Source organism: Colletes gigas, unplaced genomic scaffold (assembly GCF_013123115.1).
Source record: "Colletes gigas isolate AHSC1104 unplaced genomic scaffold, ASM1312311v1 Colletes_gigas_Sc00020, whole genome shotgun sequence".
NCBI lineage: Eukaryota > Metazoa > Arthropoda > Insecta > Hymenoptera > Colletidae > Colletes > Colletes gigas.
The window spans coordinates 4,053,776-4,068,533 of NW_025106649.1; the positions used below are offsets into that span (position 1 = coordinate 4,053,776).

The following is a 14,758-nucleotide window of genomic DNA, read 5'->3' on the forward strand; positions in this document are numbered from 1 at the left end:
AAAAATTAAAAATAATTTAAAATACCCTATTGACGAGAATAACAAGTGTTCCTTTAATACAACCGTCTCCTCTGAAAGTATTATTGCACTTTAAAATATTGCAAAGTATTCTAACGTTTGTTAACGGTCCACAAAAATAGAACGAACATTCGTATTAAGTAGAAAGTTTATTCCTTGTCGGTACACATACACATTCGTTACAGAAGTAATCGTACAACGATATATTCCTGTCATCTCGGTCTCTCCGTTAATGAACGTACATATTTCAGTTCTTATTTACAAATCATATATACAATGGTCCAATAAGCGTGCAAGAACATCGAAAACTATACGTAATACATAGTACGATCATCGAAGTGCCTTCTGTGAAAATTCATTTGCAAACCGTAATAGTGCACACTACGATTTCAATAACAGTAAATTAAATTAAACAACCCGTGTTGAGTAGCCTTTGAATATTTATTATTCTAGAGCTACTTAACATAAGTTAAATAAATTAAACTGTTTAAGAAGTTTTGGTTGCATCTTTGTATCCATCATTGGTGAAACTGGGAGACAGGATACTTTACAATTTTCTGAACGCTCTTTAGTAACATTGCATCAAATTCTTACAAGCTTACAAAAATCTCTTTAATCGAAACAAAAGACTGTAGATATGACAGTACATTTGATTCTTTTAATTTTACATTAATCGCTGATGAAGGCTATCTATTTAGAGCTTATGTATTCGGCAGTGACGTGGATAATTATCCGGCATTAATATTGCTTTGCTCGGTAAAAAGATCGGAGAATACTTTTAACTGCGTGTATTCAGTGACAGTAACAACGAGTACTTGTATTCCCCAATTTTATCTGTTTAAATGCGAGAGCCCCGACAATGTGGCAGGACTGTAATCATTTCTCTTACATCTAACACTTCAGACAATAAAAATGTAACTTCTTTGAACTAGTAACAATAAGAGAAAAATCCAACATTATGGATTTATTAACACGAGAAATAAATATGACATAATTAAGCATACTACTACATTTATTACCATCACTGCCATTAGTGTGCTATATAACAGTTTATCTAATATGATTACGTTATTGCGATTATGATTATATCGTACCAATGAATTGTTTATATTGTAATAGATAAATCTACTCTCTCATCATGAATTATATGATTTAAATAAAATTTGCAATTCTATTTCTATTAATGTATCAAAACTTCAGTCAACTAAGTGTCTTATAACGACTTTACTCTTTAATTTAATTGTAACTTATACTTTATCCAATGTACTTGTACAAGGTACTTCTTCATTTAGTTAACGTTAAAAATAAAATCAGAAATGAATTGGTTTAAATAAAATACTTCTGAAGTTAACTATAATTATTTAAATAAAATCAAACATTTTTACAGAAATTTACAACGCTATAAAAATAAAAACATGACATATATAGTAATAGAAGAAAAATTGGACTTGAATTTCTTGTTATGTATTTAACACTTATATAGGTGATAATCACTAAAGTTCTGTTTTCAAAACACTTTAAAATTCATTTATTATATTCAGAATATAAACACATAAAAAGAGTTGCTTAATAATATAGCGACGAGAGTTTACTAATACAGAATTATTTCGAGTTTAATATACTGTAGAAAATATACCGAGTTTTATTATGAGAAATATGACTTTGTATGAAAAGACTAAGTGATAGTTTGTTCATGTATTCGGTTATCTTGTTTATTTCAATAATAAACAAATACTGTAAACGCGGTCGCTAAGCATGAAAAATTGCTTTGTACAATTCGTATTAAAATGATTTTTATTCTTAATCTGATAGAGAACAAGAAATTCTAGTGACAAATTTGCAAATTCACAATGCATTTTAGATGGAATAATTACTGACCAACTTTCAATACTCTTGCCGCGTTAGGAACTGCGTCAAGAAGTACTTCGGCAATACCAATGATCTCTCTAAATCTGACAAATCAACTTTGGGCAATATACATAAACATTCAGGTCCTAGGCTTCACTTTCTGTTGTTACATCTTCTTCCATTATCGGTACTATCAAACTATCTTTCGACATCAAGCTATATTTTGTTACAAATGCAGTAAACCTATATAACAAAGAAAATCATTCACGATGATCAAAATAAATGATTTTGCAGTCATAAAAATATTTACATATATTTAAAATCCCACAATTATTTACCTGTGACATAAAAATGTCTCGTGCTCAAATTCATCAAATATTATTTTATGATGGTAATATGCATGAGAAAAGATTCTATAAACCCTGCGACTAACAGATCCAAGTTTAGCAACTGAAGATTCCTTAATACTCACTCTGGAATAACATTTTAAAGTACAAATATTAAGTATCATATTACCCTTTATGTAATTTCCTGCAATAATGTATCAATGAGATACCTGCTAGGAAAGTATTTGTTACTGTTAAGCAAACAAGCTGCTCCATCAAGTGTATGCCGTGTATAATCAATAGCTGGACATTCTTTGGGCGTTTTGTGTGCAGCACACAAAAATATCCATTGTTCAGTGGCTGTCATTTGTGTACAAGTTTCTGGATGACATTCTTCTTGTAGCCTAACTGTTAAACCATTCAATTCCATACAAAATTGTCTGAGGTGTTCATATTTCCATACTGCTTCATCTTGTGCATCCGGCATTTTGAGTATCAAGTCAACATTAGATGGCTCTCTTCTAATCATCTGTTGGATATATTGTTGCACAGCCAGGGTGCTGTCCATTTCTTCAAATGGTTCATCTGGCCACCTGCAGAAGTCCTTTAAAAAAGTAAAATGTTAAACTAGAAAAACATTGCAAAAAATAAGATATCTAAATTTGATGTACAGCTCTTCATGATAATACTGTATCATTATAATTGCACAGAGACCGTAATGCAATAATAATACTCGATTATTACCTGTCGAAATTTGTATATTTACCGTTTAGACGTAACACAAAACAGAATACGCTTCTAACACATAAATAACCTAAACTCATGTTAAAAATGACAAAAATCTATGCTTTAATGAATACACAAAGTAATGTACACAGATTAATATGTATTATTAGGGTGTAAACAACCGCGTTTCGTGTACGGTTCATTGATTTTCATTGCATGTATCAAGAATGCGTTCGAATATTTCTGCAAGTACATTGCAAAGAACTTAATATATGCCAAACAATTGAACGCAAAATGTGGATACAACAAATCGTTAACAAAAACAGCATCATTATTAACCTTTGCTTTTGTTCCGGGCCTATTTCTTCTGAGGATCGTAGGTCCGTCCGCCATCTTCATTTTGCCAGTTGTTGCACTCGATCAGCGTGCACATTCGATCGGATCAAATAAAAAGATCTGGTATGTCGTAATGTCGGCCTAGCGAGTAGCGACACCATACCTCTGTTACATAGTGTTACGCTATCACGTGAACGTAAGTTTAATGCACATAGCGCCACAACGGGAATTAACTGTAACCCGATTATTCACCGTCGAGTCCAGAATCATGTAACTGCGTTTAGTTAAGAGCGAATTTCAAACGGACCAACGTATTATAATAAACAATACGATCGTATATTTTTCAACGTGGGCGATCAAGCTGGGGAAGGTAGAGAGAAAGGAAGGCACTTCTTTTCAGACACTTGGTTTATTTTCTAAAGGCCGCGTCGATGTCGAGATTCCATCGTTCCTTTAGTTTATTGTTTAGTCATTACGGACCGTGACCGTTTAGCTATTTCCGATAAGAGTTTCAATGGTCTTGACACGCAGCAGGGCCTCGCGACACTTCACTTCGAGTTTCGTTTACTCTCACGAGGGTCATAAATTTTCTTAAGGGTTGCTTAGGCCGCTAGCCTCATTTTCTCTCTCGACTCCCACGCTCTCTCTCACGCGCGCCGCTCCAACATAGCCGCGAAACCTCCACCTCCACTCGGCTCGGGGGTGGATCATCGATCGAAGACGATCCGGATAGAGGGAGCAAAGCACGAACCCCGATTGGACCAGGACAATCCAGAGGGAGGATCAAGGAATATTCCAGAGAAGGGATGAACACCGAGGACGACGAGAAGATTTTCCGCGGAGGGGCAGATCGATTTTGAGAGTCAACAGAATTGTATCTTTAACCAAGCTTAAGACGAATAAACTTTGATCAATCTTTTCGAGCAATCAATAGTAGTTTGATTTTTGCGCGCCTCGCCGAGCAGAGCGGGTCAGCGCTCCACGGGCACCAACCCACCGTCCTTTCTCCCCAGACCGCTATCTCGGGACGTAACAATAGTATCATTATGCTTTCTATTCGAAAACGATGTAGAATCTTTCTAATTAAATAGGAACGATATATATAATATGTATATATATATATATATAAATACATCGAAATCTGGTGATATTTCTATTTATAATTTTATGAATTGGTACAGGATATTAAAAAAATACCATTTTACTCTAATAAGTCGCTTTATTTTGGTAACAATTATTTGTCTATATACAGGAAAGATAGTAGTAAATGGTTGCTTGCAAAATAATATTAAAATTCGATCGTTTTTCTGTTGTTTGTACAATGCTTCAGAAATGAGAAAAATTGACTAATGCATTGTTAAAAATGACGAAAACGTTTAATCATAAACATCTTCTCTATCCCCAACATAGCGCACTATATCCGCAGGTCGCAACAGTTTTTCTGCATCCATATCTGGTATTTCAAAACCAAATTCATCTTCTATTGCCATTATAATTTCTACATGATCCAAGGAATCCAGGCCCAAATCATTCATGAAATGGGAGCTCACAGTCAACTGTACAGAATTAAAATTATTGGTTTATAATACACATACAGAGACATTTAAACTCATAATGATCAAATTTAATTATTTTCCAACTTTTTTTTTTAATTTTTAATTTTTTTTTTGTATTGGAAGGTTTGAAATGAGTTAAATTTGAAGACACTACGATTCAAGCAAGGTGTTAATTGATCATTATATTTCTGAGAAGTTATCTATCAAGATATTTTGGCAAACATAAACTAGTAACAATGAAAATTATAAGCTCTACATTGCACAATAAATTTTAATCAAGTATAACAACTTCATATAGCACATCCTTTATATGGAAATCATTACTGAAGTGTACAGTAATTGCAAAAACATCTTCACAAGTATCTTCAATAATATATATATCTTGTGATAAATAGATACCTTCTTAGGATCAATTTTATCATAGAGATTGAGTACTAAAAGTACTCTCTGCTGAATATAGTCAAGTGTTAGAGGTGGCTTATGGCTGTAGTGACGCACCTGCTTGACTCGAGTGTCCCTTATGCCCTGTAAAATAATACTTATAGAAAATATATATTTTATAAACCTTATCAGCAGATATTTTATCATAGGCTGCAACCACTTTTAACACACGTTCTTCAAGCTTCTTACTTTTGTCATCTGTAGAATATGAGCGAATATTCTTAGTTTTTACCTGTATGTATCAAATGATTCTCATATTATTATTATTATTGTTATTATTACATAAAATTACGTATATAACCTCAATATATATTTCAAAATATTCTTCAATAAAATTATATAAATTCCAAGTGATAAAGACAGAAAAACTTCGTTATTTCTACTTAGTGCAAACACGTGACAAGTGTATTTCGAAATATAATCAACATCGATGAAACGAAACCTAAACATCATTGTCACGAGAAAAAGTTTGTACCAGTTCGCATGTATCGAAATCAATTAAAACTGCAGCAACTTAAATTGAATCCTCCGATTAAATAAATATCATACATTTAAGAAAAGTTTTATTATTCTGCGTCTGCCAAAACAGAAATCATTTCAGTTACATAATATATGAATTTAAAACGTCGTACAAACCATGGGAAGAAGTTCATAAGAACTGTAGTATTAGAAGTACCCAGTGTTTACCTGTCTTATATTTGCAATGGCACTTCGTCTTTCACAGTGGAAAAATCTCTCATTTAATTGAAGTTGTGTGACGACGCCTCGTAAACAAAATCGACTGATCGAATTTCTAAGGGTACCGGTATTTCTCATCAAGAGACGGGCACTAGTGAGAGACGCCATTTTCTCGACGACGAACAGAAAATGCAGCGACGGACTCAAACTATAATCGCGTTCGTGAGTCTACCGTGCTGCAGGTGTCGTGTCGTACTATCCCATTGAGTTATCGATTCGTATGAGTTTATCGTAATGCTTTCATAATTTGTCATTAGAGGGCTACGAATGATTGCTAAGTCTTGCAGGTTCTCCAACAGCGTCGAATTAAAAAAAAGCATCTTTAATAGCATGCCACAAACCACGCTATTTGTAGTAATCTTATTCATTGTAGTGCATGCAAAATACATTTAATACGCCAACTAAATATTTTAAACACAGTATTTCACATAACGTGACAATGGTCAGCAGTTTATACTAAATTTGTTTATAGGGATATAAAAGATATGTCACTAAATAAAAGTTGGAAAACTTTAGTTTGATATAAAATTAATTTCCAGACTATTTTGGCCAAAGGAATAAGGATAAAATATAGTAACATTTTTATTTGAACGCATGGCGAAATTGTCAGGATCAAATTACTGGCGACAGTGGCGACAGATTATTCGTAGTGGAGTTCGTATTGGTATTTATCTTCGACAAGTATTTTTTTTCTATTCGACAGCCAGCGTATTTTACGACTGTCTTGGATAAAGCGTGTTTGAATTTGTATCGTTAGTGCCATATGTACTGGAACAACGGTGATCAATATGTGGGTGAAGCCACAAGAAGTTCTACTGGCAAATGCTCTCTGGTAAATTAATATGTATATACAATGCCCGATGTTCTATTATAATTACTGTTTACATCGTGTGTCAAAGACAGCTGATAGTATTTAGCATTAGAATTTAAACGGCTTTCATGCTTTATTGTTGCCAAAGCTTCACTACCTTATATACGTTTGATTGTAGCGGAAAACGGATTCCGTTTACACGGATTTTCGATCTGTCCAGCGATGTTATTTGTTTACATTTTGACGGGATACCGTTTGAAATTAAATTACGTTTCTGTCAAATGATCATGCCGCCCGAGAACTTTACATATTCTCAAAACCTTATGTCGGTATACCATTTTTCTTGTTATGATACATGCAATATGAGAATACGAACTGTGATGCATCGCGTGTCGGAGATAAGACATTTATGCTATATAGTGAAATCACTTTAACAAATTATCTACGAGATTGATTCATTCCTCTTCGGTGTTCTACGTTTATGAACTGTAAACTGGAAGTGGAAAATATAACAAACTCTTTTTGCTGTATTATTGATTATTTAAGTGAATGTATTGTAGTAGAATTTATGAATGATAAGTTCTATATTTTCTTCTGTTCTTCTTAGAAAATAAATAATAATATGTACAAGAGGACATAATAATTGTTTCTAGCAAATTTTGCTTTATTAACGCATTAAATCTATGGGTCTTTGTAGAGTTAAGGTTGAAGGATTTGTTTTGTTTTTATCTTAATTACATAGGGTAACAGAGCAGGCAACTGTATACTTTGTTTTACAACGTCGTAAGGGGCATGGAAAAACAAGAGGTCTTAGTTCTATATTGGTAGGAACAATGGATAGTGTCTTTGACACTAAACCCCCACCTTTCAGAATACTTCATCAAACACCATCATCAGAAGTTTATTGGGGTAAGATATTTTCTACAAAGAAAACATATATATAAAGTATATATTGGAATACGGTATAAAGAACAATTTAAATGCAAGACGGTCTGTAAAATTTGATAGTATAAGTGAAAAAATGTATAGCAAGGAATTTTATTTTTAACATACATATAGAAATTGCCTGTTCCTTGACACATGAAGAAATCTTGCAAAATTGGGAATGGCTTCACTCCAATCTGATGGATACTTTAACATCATTTGATACAGAAGAAGAAATAACTGAATTTGTTTGTTGCAAAATACAATCAATTATTGCAAGCAATGTTCCAGATTGTCAATTTGTAGATGGTAAATTGTTTATCAGACAATTAACTACAAAAATTCAAGTTTTTTTTCTAACTAAACAAGAATTGTATTATTCACAGAAGAAGATCCAGAATCATTTAAAACTGTGTCTTTCAAATTTCATCAACTTTTTAATATACCAAAAGAAGATAAATTGGTCAATTATTATTCTTGCAGGTATATATAATCAGGTTGGACATGTATAAAATTTGTATCAAATTTAGAAAGTGCTGTAATATTATACCTTTTTAGTTATTGGAAATCTCGTTTACCTAGACAAGGATGGTTATATTTGTCTATAAACCATATGTGTTTTTATGCCTATATTTTGGCAAGAGAAACAAAATTAATTATAAGATGGGCAGATATTACTGAATTGGGTAAAACCAATTCCATTCTGTTTCCTGACAGCATACGTGTTGTAACAAGAGATAATAAAGAGGTGAATATTTTATTTATAATGTAATATTCATTACTCATAATACTTTATTTATATGGATAGAAATAATGTAGTTTTATTTGCAGCATTATTTCTCAATGTTTCTTCACAAATCTGAAACGTATGCATTAATGGAACAACTTACAAATATTGCTATGAAAAGGTAGCGTTATCTGTAATAAAAAAATTTTAAAATTTAAAAAAAATTTGTTTAATATTATTAATTTGTGGCAGGCTTATAGATGAAAAAAGTGGATTCAATGAAGACAGAGAACTCTTGAGTAAATTAAGGTAATTCGTAATTTTAATATGTCTGATTAAAATTAGTTCGCATTAAGTACAATGGAAGTTACATTTCCAGCAAGAATGTACCTAAAAAACCGTCTTTCCTAAAAAGAGATCTTGATGCGCGAGCACACTCTGAAGCTTACAGACTACAGTTCAGATTACCAGGAAATGAAAAATTGGATGGTAGTATTGATGTTACTCTATGGACACCATACAATAAAAAATATGTACGGGGAAAGATATTTTTGTCTCAAAATTACCTTTGTTTTGGAAGTAAGGTAAATATCTGAACAAACATACTTATATACAAATATTTATACAGATACATATTAACATTATTCAATAATGTTTATGATAATTTAGGTAAACGGATTGGTAAGTTTAGTTATACCATTGAGGGAAGTAAGGCTCGTAGAAGCTGCTGAAAATCAATCCAGTACAGGAATAGATAAATCCATTTTAGTAACAACTGTACGACATTCGTCATTTTTATTTGCTCAGATTCACGACCGAGATTTTGTTGTTCAAAAGATATCTGAACTATTAGCAAAATCTAAACTATTGTCTTTGTAAGTTGTCACGTTGTTTACTTAATATTATTATTTTCAATGTTTAATAATGTTAATATTTAATATTGTTCATATTACACCCACCCAGTACACTTTATTTTTAAATAGGAGTATAGATAGTTTATATTCCCACAACACATTGCCTCACAAGGATAGTAATTGTGATGACGTTAAACCCGTTACTCAGTGGAAATCTCAACCGCCATTAATGACTTTATTTAAAGCTCCATTAAGTAGCGAAGCGACATTAATTCAAGAAGCTAAAGAGAAACAGTGGGAGCTACATTTTGCTGAGTATGGAAGAGGTATCACAATGTACAGAACAACAGAGACAGCAAAGCTGATAATTCAGGGTTTACCGCAAACACTCAGGGGAGAAGTTTGGCTTACGTTTTCTGGTAATGTTATAAATTGAATAAAAATAGTAACAGATCAAATTATTATAGACGCAACAAGCATCGGGTTTATTCACTTTTAGGTGCTTTGAACGAAATGGTAATGAATCCTGGTCTTTATAAGTCTTTAGTTGATCAAGCATTAGGTAAATCTTCCCAAGCAAACGAGGAAATTGAAAGAGATTTACATAGATCATTACCCGAACACCCAGCATTTCAATCCGATACTGGTATTAGCGCATTAAGAAGAGTTCTTTCCGCGTATGCTTGGAAAAATCCACAAATTGGTAAACAAATTTATTTTTTATAATTATTTCAATAAAAAAATGAGAAATTTCAAGGTTAACTTTATTGGGGCAGGTTATTGTCAGGCAATGAATATAGTAGCTTCGGTTCTATTAATCTATTGCTCGGAAGAATCTGCCTTCTGGCAGTTATGTAATGTATGTGAATCGTTGTTACCCGATTATTACGACAGAAGAGTAGTGGGTGCTCTTGTTGATCAAGGTCTTTTAGAGGAGCTAGCTGCTGAGTACTTATCAACCTTACACGCTAGATTACAAGAACTTGGTCTCATTAAAGTTATATCACTTTCATGGTTCTTAACGATATTTTTAAGCGTTATGCCAACCAGTAGCGCAGTAAATATAATGGATTGCTTTTTCTATGACGGAGCAAAAGTAATTTTCCAGGTATAATATTTTTATGCAAATACAAACGTACTTTCTGTTCTTTAATTAATTTTTGCTAGTGAAAGTATTGAACTTTATTGATATCCTTTCTAATGAATACAGAATAAAGTACATACAGAAGAAATTTGAAGTAAACAGGTATTTCTTCCTGTGTCAGATAGCATTAACAGTACTGGAATGGAATCAAGATAAATTGCTTAATTGTCGCGACGATGGCGAAGCAATGCAGTTATTAACAGATTATCTTGGAGGTGTGTACAATGATGAGGGACCTGTACTCCATAGGCCAGTTGACAGTGGTACTCCTAACAGAGTAAGAATAATTTCATGCACGAATTCCATGTATATAGTTAAATATAAATTCAGAATTGCATATACATATTTATTTTAGAGTATATCTGTTCAGACTTTAATATACGAAGCGTATTCAAGATACGGATCATTGACTATTGGTAGAATAGAAAGGCTTCGTTTGAAACACAGACTTAGAGTAGTTCAGAGTCTCGAAGATGGTATTGAGAAAAACGTAATTAGAAGTGTAATTGTTGATAAATACATGACAATGGAAGAATTACAGGTATCATTAATATAACAATGAATTTATACACATATAAAATACATAAGTCTATAAAATTAATGGTATCGATATTCAGGATTTGCTAAATTTAGTAAGGGAGGAATTAATGAGTCAGCGAAAATCCGAACCTGATCGCTACGATCCGACGCAGCCGCCATATGAAGCGTATAAAATAGATTTTGAATTGTTTAGAATATTATTCGGTGGTTTATCTCCATGGGGGAAATGCAGTCAAGCTGAATCTCTTTCTGCCCGGTTATTTCGTGTAAGTCAATTATAGTTATATACAATTTCAACTATTTCTAATAAATGAAAAAAACTACAGTATAAAACATTAGAGAATTGCAATCTACGCGTATCTTAATTATATTGAATAAGATCAAGCAAATACAAATAATGTTCATAAGTACTATTGTACTACCAGTTAATGGATCGTAATCGCGATGGTCTGTTAAACTTTCGGGAATTAGTACAAGCTCTTGGAATGACGGCTACCGCCGATTTAACGCAGAGATTAAAACTTTTGTATACTCTACACTTACCACCATTATTGACACCTATTGATTTCGAATCGCCAATACATTCTGGTAAGTGCTGTTTGATATTTGAATCTACTATGACAAAAAAAGTATTAACCTAAAAATACGATTAATTGAAGATGGAGCAGAAGTAGCAGCAGAAGCCACGGATTTCTTTGACAGTATGGAACAAAGTGTGGCGTCCTTAGAGATGCCAATTAGCATAGCAGAAGAACCAACTATGAGCACTTTGTCTCGGTCAACGAGTTTAAACAGCCAACAAGGAGATCAATCATGGGAAGTTCAAAGTATGGGTAGCTTACGTTCTATGATAGCGTCTAAAGACAGTCCGTTGGATCTTAAAACCGTGCCAAAAATGTCTCAGGGACATTTTATATCGTTATGGAAAACTCTTTATGATCTGTTTCCGGCACAGCCGGAGGAACAAGAAACTTATCATTGTATAGCTATAATAGGTAAATTATAGGTCCCAAAACACCTTCAATACATCGCGTCGTCAAATAAAATAAATTTATTTTCCTAAATATAGGTACGCTTTTGCTTCAATTAGGTGATGTCGGCAAAAAGTTTTATGTCGATCGTGACGAGTCTGAAGATAGTTTGCTTTTAGCTGCTACTGCTGCTCAACCAGCATCTTCGATTGTTGAACGAGTATGTATTATTTATATTAATCATATTGTTTTATAACACAAAAAGCAAATAATTATTTTTAGTCACCCGATCGCAATGGAAATCCATCAAGCGCAACTTCATCCGCCGATCCCGATTGGTCAATAAGTGTTGAACAGTTCCTGGCATCTGCTTTAACAGGTCAAGCTATAGTAGATTTTTTTAGTAAAAGGGCAGATCTTATCGAAGCTATTGCAACCCTTAAAAATCGTCGATTTGATCGTGTTCATTCCTTATCGGACACTCCCGTGTTAAATATATGATACACATATTCTTCTGTGTATAAAAATAGCGTAAGATATATATAAAATTTGTAAAGTGATAGATTGCCTTGGATAATTGACCAGCAATTTCATTTCTTAAGGAAATTTTTACATTCACAGCTAATCGGCTAAACAAATCTTAGTTTGAATGATAGGTTGATAATGCGAAAGAAGTTTTTGTAACGGAATAATAGCAAAAGTAAATCAGAAGAATAGTAACTCGACGCGGAGATTCAAATAATTTCTAAATTTCACAAAATATCACTCTTATATCTTTCACTTATCTTAAAATGACATTATGTATCGAAAACGTCCAGTTCTTTAAGCTTACAATATTCCTTTTTAGTAAGCGTATCTATTAATACTATATATACCGATTTATTATGTAGACAAAACATGATGTGATTAAGAGGTACATGTCTCTTTTTTTAAATATCATTAATCTTTGAATACATATAAATTCATTGGCCTACTACTACAGTGATGTATTCATTAAAATTGGAAGAATGAATTATGCAATAGAGTGTACTCAGGGTGAATACTTTAAATGCAGTTCCATTTACCGTTTAAGATATTTCATGCGTGAAAAGCAAGTTCCCAAGCAGTTGACATTAATATATAAAGAAAATATTTTTTAAAACTAAATTGTCGAATATTTATTATATACAATACTTTCCTAACTATTACGTCAATAACATATGCACAAAATTACATACCATCAGTTAATAGACATATTGCTTAATCTTGTATGTTTATCTTGTATACTCGAGTACCATAAATCTAAACAGTACAATTTTCATAAAAAAACTTTGCCAAAATTATTATAACAATACATTGCTTGGCTGTCAGCAGCTATAGTAATAATTCGTGTACAACAAAACAGGATTTTAAAACAATATAATAGATCGAGATTGTATGCAATACTAGGCATTTGCTTAAAATATTTAATAACTTGTACTAGTCTATAGAAGTGAAAGTGTTATGAAATGCATGTATGATGCCAAGGCCAAAATTAAATACGTGTTTTAATATATTTGGGAACATTTTAGTTGGATATTAATATTTGAAACTATAGTTTCTTGGCATATGCAACTATATTTTTAAAAATAATTTTATTTTTATATAACTGAAAGTTGCATAACAATAATTTCTGAAACAAAATTACGAAAAGGTATTATCCTACATAAACAAACTATGAAGTATTCCAGATTTTTCTTTCTGTATAATATATGTATATAAAGAGTCATTATTTCATATGTGGAACTATCTGTACAAAGCATATAATAAACGGTATATACAACAATGCTTTCGTAAATAATTGAACATCAACAATAATTAGTATAATGATACACATTATTTAGGTTTTTATAATTTTATTGAAACAGTAAAATTATCTTACATTAGAAATTTTTTGGTAAAATACCATCATTTTTTGCAAGGCGTACTAAACAATCGTCAGATTCGCCCTGAAAAAATTAAGAAATAACTATTATTCTAATGCAAGATATTAGAAACTTTAATATTAAATATTAGCAGCAATAGATAACATACCATACGCCGAATAGCCCCACAAATTGCATACATTTTTTGGGAGTCAGTCATACGTCCAGTTTCAGGATCAACATCAGCTAAGCTCAGCTGAATAGATGCATGATCCTTGGCATGAATAATACGATTGCTCGACGAGCTAAAAAACAATTTATTACATGTAATTTAATGTTAACCTATCACCTTGTTTGCTTACAAATGTAATGATATAGTCTGCACTTTTATAGGTTCACTCTTGGTATCGTAATTTCGTAAATTTTTTTATTTATATTTACAAAAGAGCTGATATAAATGTTTACAAATTTTCTATGAAAAAATCAAACTTGTTCCGTTCCATGACAACGCATGTAAACCACGTGCACCGCTTACCATTTCCTCGGGATATACAAGTCAACAAGTACTCCGTTGTCGTTCTCCATTGTTATTCCTATAATAGAAATTAAAATGTAAAATCTGTATCATTTTGCTACGAAATATTACGCTAGTATTTATTAATTTGATACATTTCCTCACTTTTGTTTGCTAGGTGTATGCCGTAAAATGGCTCCAAAAGGTAAGGAACTTTTTTCGACAACACTGCGGATACGTTGCAAAATGAGTAAAGCGTACCAACATTGTCAATAGATTTTAATATGTCCCTAAACATTCTGCAATATTTTTGAAATTTACTACCAGAGGGCTACGAGTAACAAATCAATTCTCATAAGTTCTCAACAACTTTAAAATCATTCAAACAGTGCTTTCATCAA

The 14,758-nt window shown here is 32.3% G+C and overlaps 4 protein-coding genes across 8 annotated transcripts; 1 reads left to right on the forward strand and 3 right to left on the reverse strand.

Annotated features, from left to right (window-relative positions):
• Window positions 1-155: 155 nt before the first annotated feature.
• On the reverse strand, window positions 156-3,392 carry LOC122400754 (MOB kinase activator-like 4). 2 transcript variants are annotated; one of them, XR_006259389.1, is made up of 5 exons: window positions 3,258-3,392; window positions 2,423-2,796; window positions 2,205-2,339; window positions 1,897-2,109; window positions 156-946 (listed from the first exon to the last, which is right to left on the reverse strand). XR_006259389.1 is itself a non-coding variant. In XM_043402383.1 (4 exons), exons 1-4 carry the CDS (start codon window positions 3,315-3,317, stop codon window positions 2,013-2,015), a joined length of 666 nt encoding a protein of 221 aa, XP_043258318.1. In that variant the 5' UTR covers window positions 3,318-3,392; the 3' UTR covers window positions 1,603-2,012. The 2 variants fall into 2 exon arrangements, 1 of the variants encoding a protein (XP_043258318.1); XM_043402383.1 differs by lacking the exon at window positions 156-946 and having other exon boundaries at window positions 1,603-2,109.
• Window positions 3,393-4,565: 1,173 nt separating this feature from the next.
• LOC122400769 (acyl carrier protein, mitochondrial) lies at window positions 4,566-6,197 on the reverse strand. 3 transcript variants are annotated; one of them, XM_043402405.1, is made up of 4 exons: window positions 5,939-6,197; window positions 5,412-5,483; window positions 5,210-5,335; window positions 4,566-4,810 (listed from the first exon to the last, which is right to left on the reverse strand). In XM_043402405.1, the coding sequence occupies exons 1-4, from the start codon at window positions 6,095-6,097 to the stop codon at window positions 4,631-4,633; spliced, it is 537 nt and encodes a 178-aa protein (XP_043258340.1). In that variant the 5' UTR covers window positions 6,098-6,197; the 3' UTR covers window positions 4,566-4,630. The 3 variants fall into 3 exon arrangements, with proteins under 3 accessions (XP_043258340.1, XP_043258339.1, XP_043258341.1); XM_043402404.1 differs by having other exon boundaries at window positions 5,376-5,483; XM_043402406.1 differs by lacking the exon at window positions 5,412-5,483.
• Window positions 6,198-6,637: 440 nt separating this feature from the next.
• Window positions 6,638-13,494, forward strand: LOC122400927 (TBC1 domain family member 9). Of its 2 annotated transcripts, none has more exons than XM_043402700.1 (19): window positions 6,638-6,821; window positions 7,543-7,709; window positions 7,860-8,033; window positions 8,111-8,207; window positions 8,283-8,472; window positions 8,556-8,632; window positions 8,704-8,760; window positions 8,831-9,035; window positions 9,121-9,326; window positions 9,435-9,724; window positions 9,805-10,008; window positions 10,082-10,413; window positions 10,571-10,726; window positions 10,805-10,990; window positions 11,067-11,255; window positions 11,415-11,577; window positions 11,649-11,984; window positions 12,059-12,180; window positions 12,243-13,494. In XM_043402700.1, the coding sequence occupies exons 1-19, from the start codon at window positions 6,778-6,780 to the stop codon at window positions 12,459-12,461; spliced, it is 3,414 nt and encodes a 1,137-aa protein (XP_043258635.1). In that variant the 5' UTR covers window positions 6,638-6,777; the 3' UTR covers window positions 12,462-13,494. The 2 variants fall into 2 exon arrangements, with proteins under 2 accessions (XP_043258635.1, XP_043258637.1); XM_043402702.1 differs by having other exon boundaries at window positions 8,114-8,207.
• A 62-nt stretch (window positions 13,495-13,556) lies between these two features.
• LOC122400928 (40S ribosomal protein S21) lies at window positions 13,557-14,597 on the reverse strand. Its single transcript, XM_043402703.1, has 4 exons — window positions 14,523-14,597; window positions 14,379-14,436; window positions 14,013-14,148; window positions 13,557-13,927 (listed from the first exon to the last, which is right to left on the reverse strand). Exons 2-4 carry the CDS (start codon window positions 14,426-14,428, stop codon window positions 13,862-13,864), a joined length of 252 nt encoding a protein of 83 aa, XP_043258638.1. The 5' UTR covers window positions 14,429-14,436; window positions 14,523-14,597; the 3' UTR covers window positions 13,557-13,861.
• Between the last annotated feature and the right edge of the window lie 161 nt (window positions 14,598-14,758).

What these genes read in the sequence shown, in the direction of transcription:
- LOC122400928 (XM_043402703.1), bottom strand. Translation starts at nt 14,428, where the DNA reads ATGGAGAACGACAACGGAGTACTTGTTGACTTGTATATCCCGAGGAAA. An exon ending in TTGTATATCCCGAGGAAATG is followed by an intron (nt 14,149 to 14,378) that starts GTAAGCGGTGCA and finishes ATTGTTTTTTAG; the next exon opens with CTCGTCGAGCAATCGTATTA. An exon ending in GTGGGGCTATTCGGCGTATG is followed by an intron (nt 13,928 to 14,012) that starts GTATGTTATCTA and finishes TAATTTTTTCAG; the next exon opens with GGCGAATCTGACGATTGTTT.
- LOC122400754 (XM_043402383.1), bottom strand. Translation starts at nt 3,317, where the DNA reads ATGAAGATGGCGGACGGACCTACGATCCTCAGAAGAAATAGGCCCGGA. An exon ending in AACAAATACTTTCCTAGCAG is followed by an intron (nt 2,340 to 2,422) that starts GTATCTCATTGA and finishes ATGTTATTCCAG; the next exon opens with AGTGAGTATTAAGGAATCTT. An exon ending in GAGACATTTTTATGTCACAG is followed by an intron (nt 2,110 to 2,204) that starts GTAAATAATTGT and finishes TTTGTTATATAG; the next exon opens with GTTTACTGCATTTGTAACAA.
- LOC122400769 (XM_043402404.1), bottom strand. Translation starts at nt 6,097, where the DNA reads ATGGCGTCTCTCACTAGTGCCCGTCTCTTGATGAGAAATACCGGTACC. An exon ending in CCATTGCAAATATAAGACAG is followed by an intron (nt 5,484 to 5,938) that starts GTAAACACTGGG and finishes TGATACATACAG; the next exon opens with GTAAAAACTAAGAATATTCG. An exon ending in ATAAAATATCTGCTGATAAG is followed by an intron (nt 5,336 to 5,375) that starts GTTTATAAAATA and finishes ATTATTTTACAG; the next exon opens with GGCATAAGGGACACTCGAGT.
- LOC122400927 (XM_043402700.1), top strand. Translation starts at nt 6,778, where the DNA reads ATGTGGGTGAAGCCACAAGAAGTTCTACTGGCAAATGCTCTCTG. An exon ending in ATCATCAGAAGTTTATTGGG is followed by an intron (nt 7,710 to 7,859) that starts GTAAGATATTTT and finishes ACATACATATAG; the next exon opens with AAATTGCCTGTTCCTTGACA. An exon ending in TAACAAGAGATAATAAAGAG is followed by an intron (nt 8,473 to 8,555) that starts GTGAATATTTTA and finishes TTTTATTTGCAG; the next exon opens with CATTATTTCTCAATGTTTCT.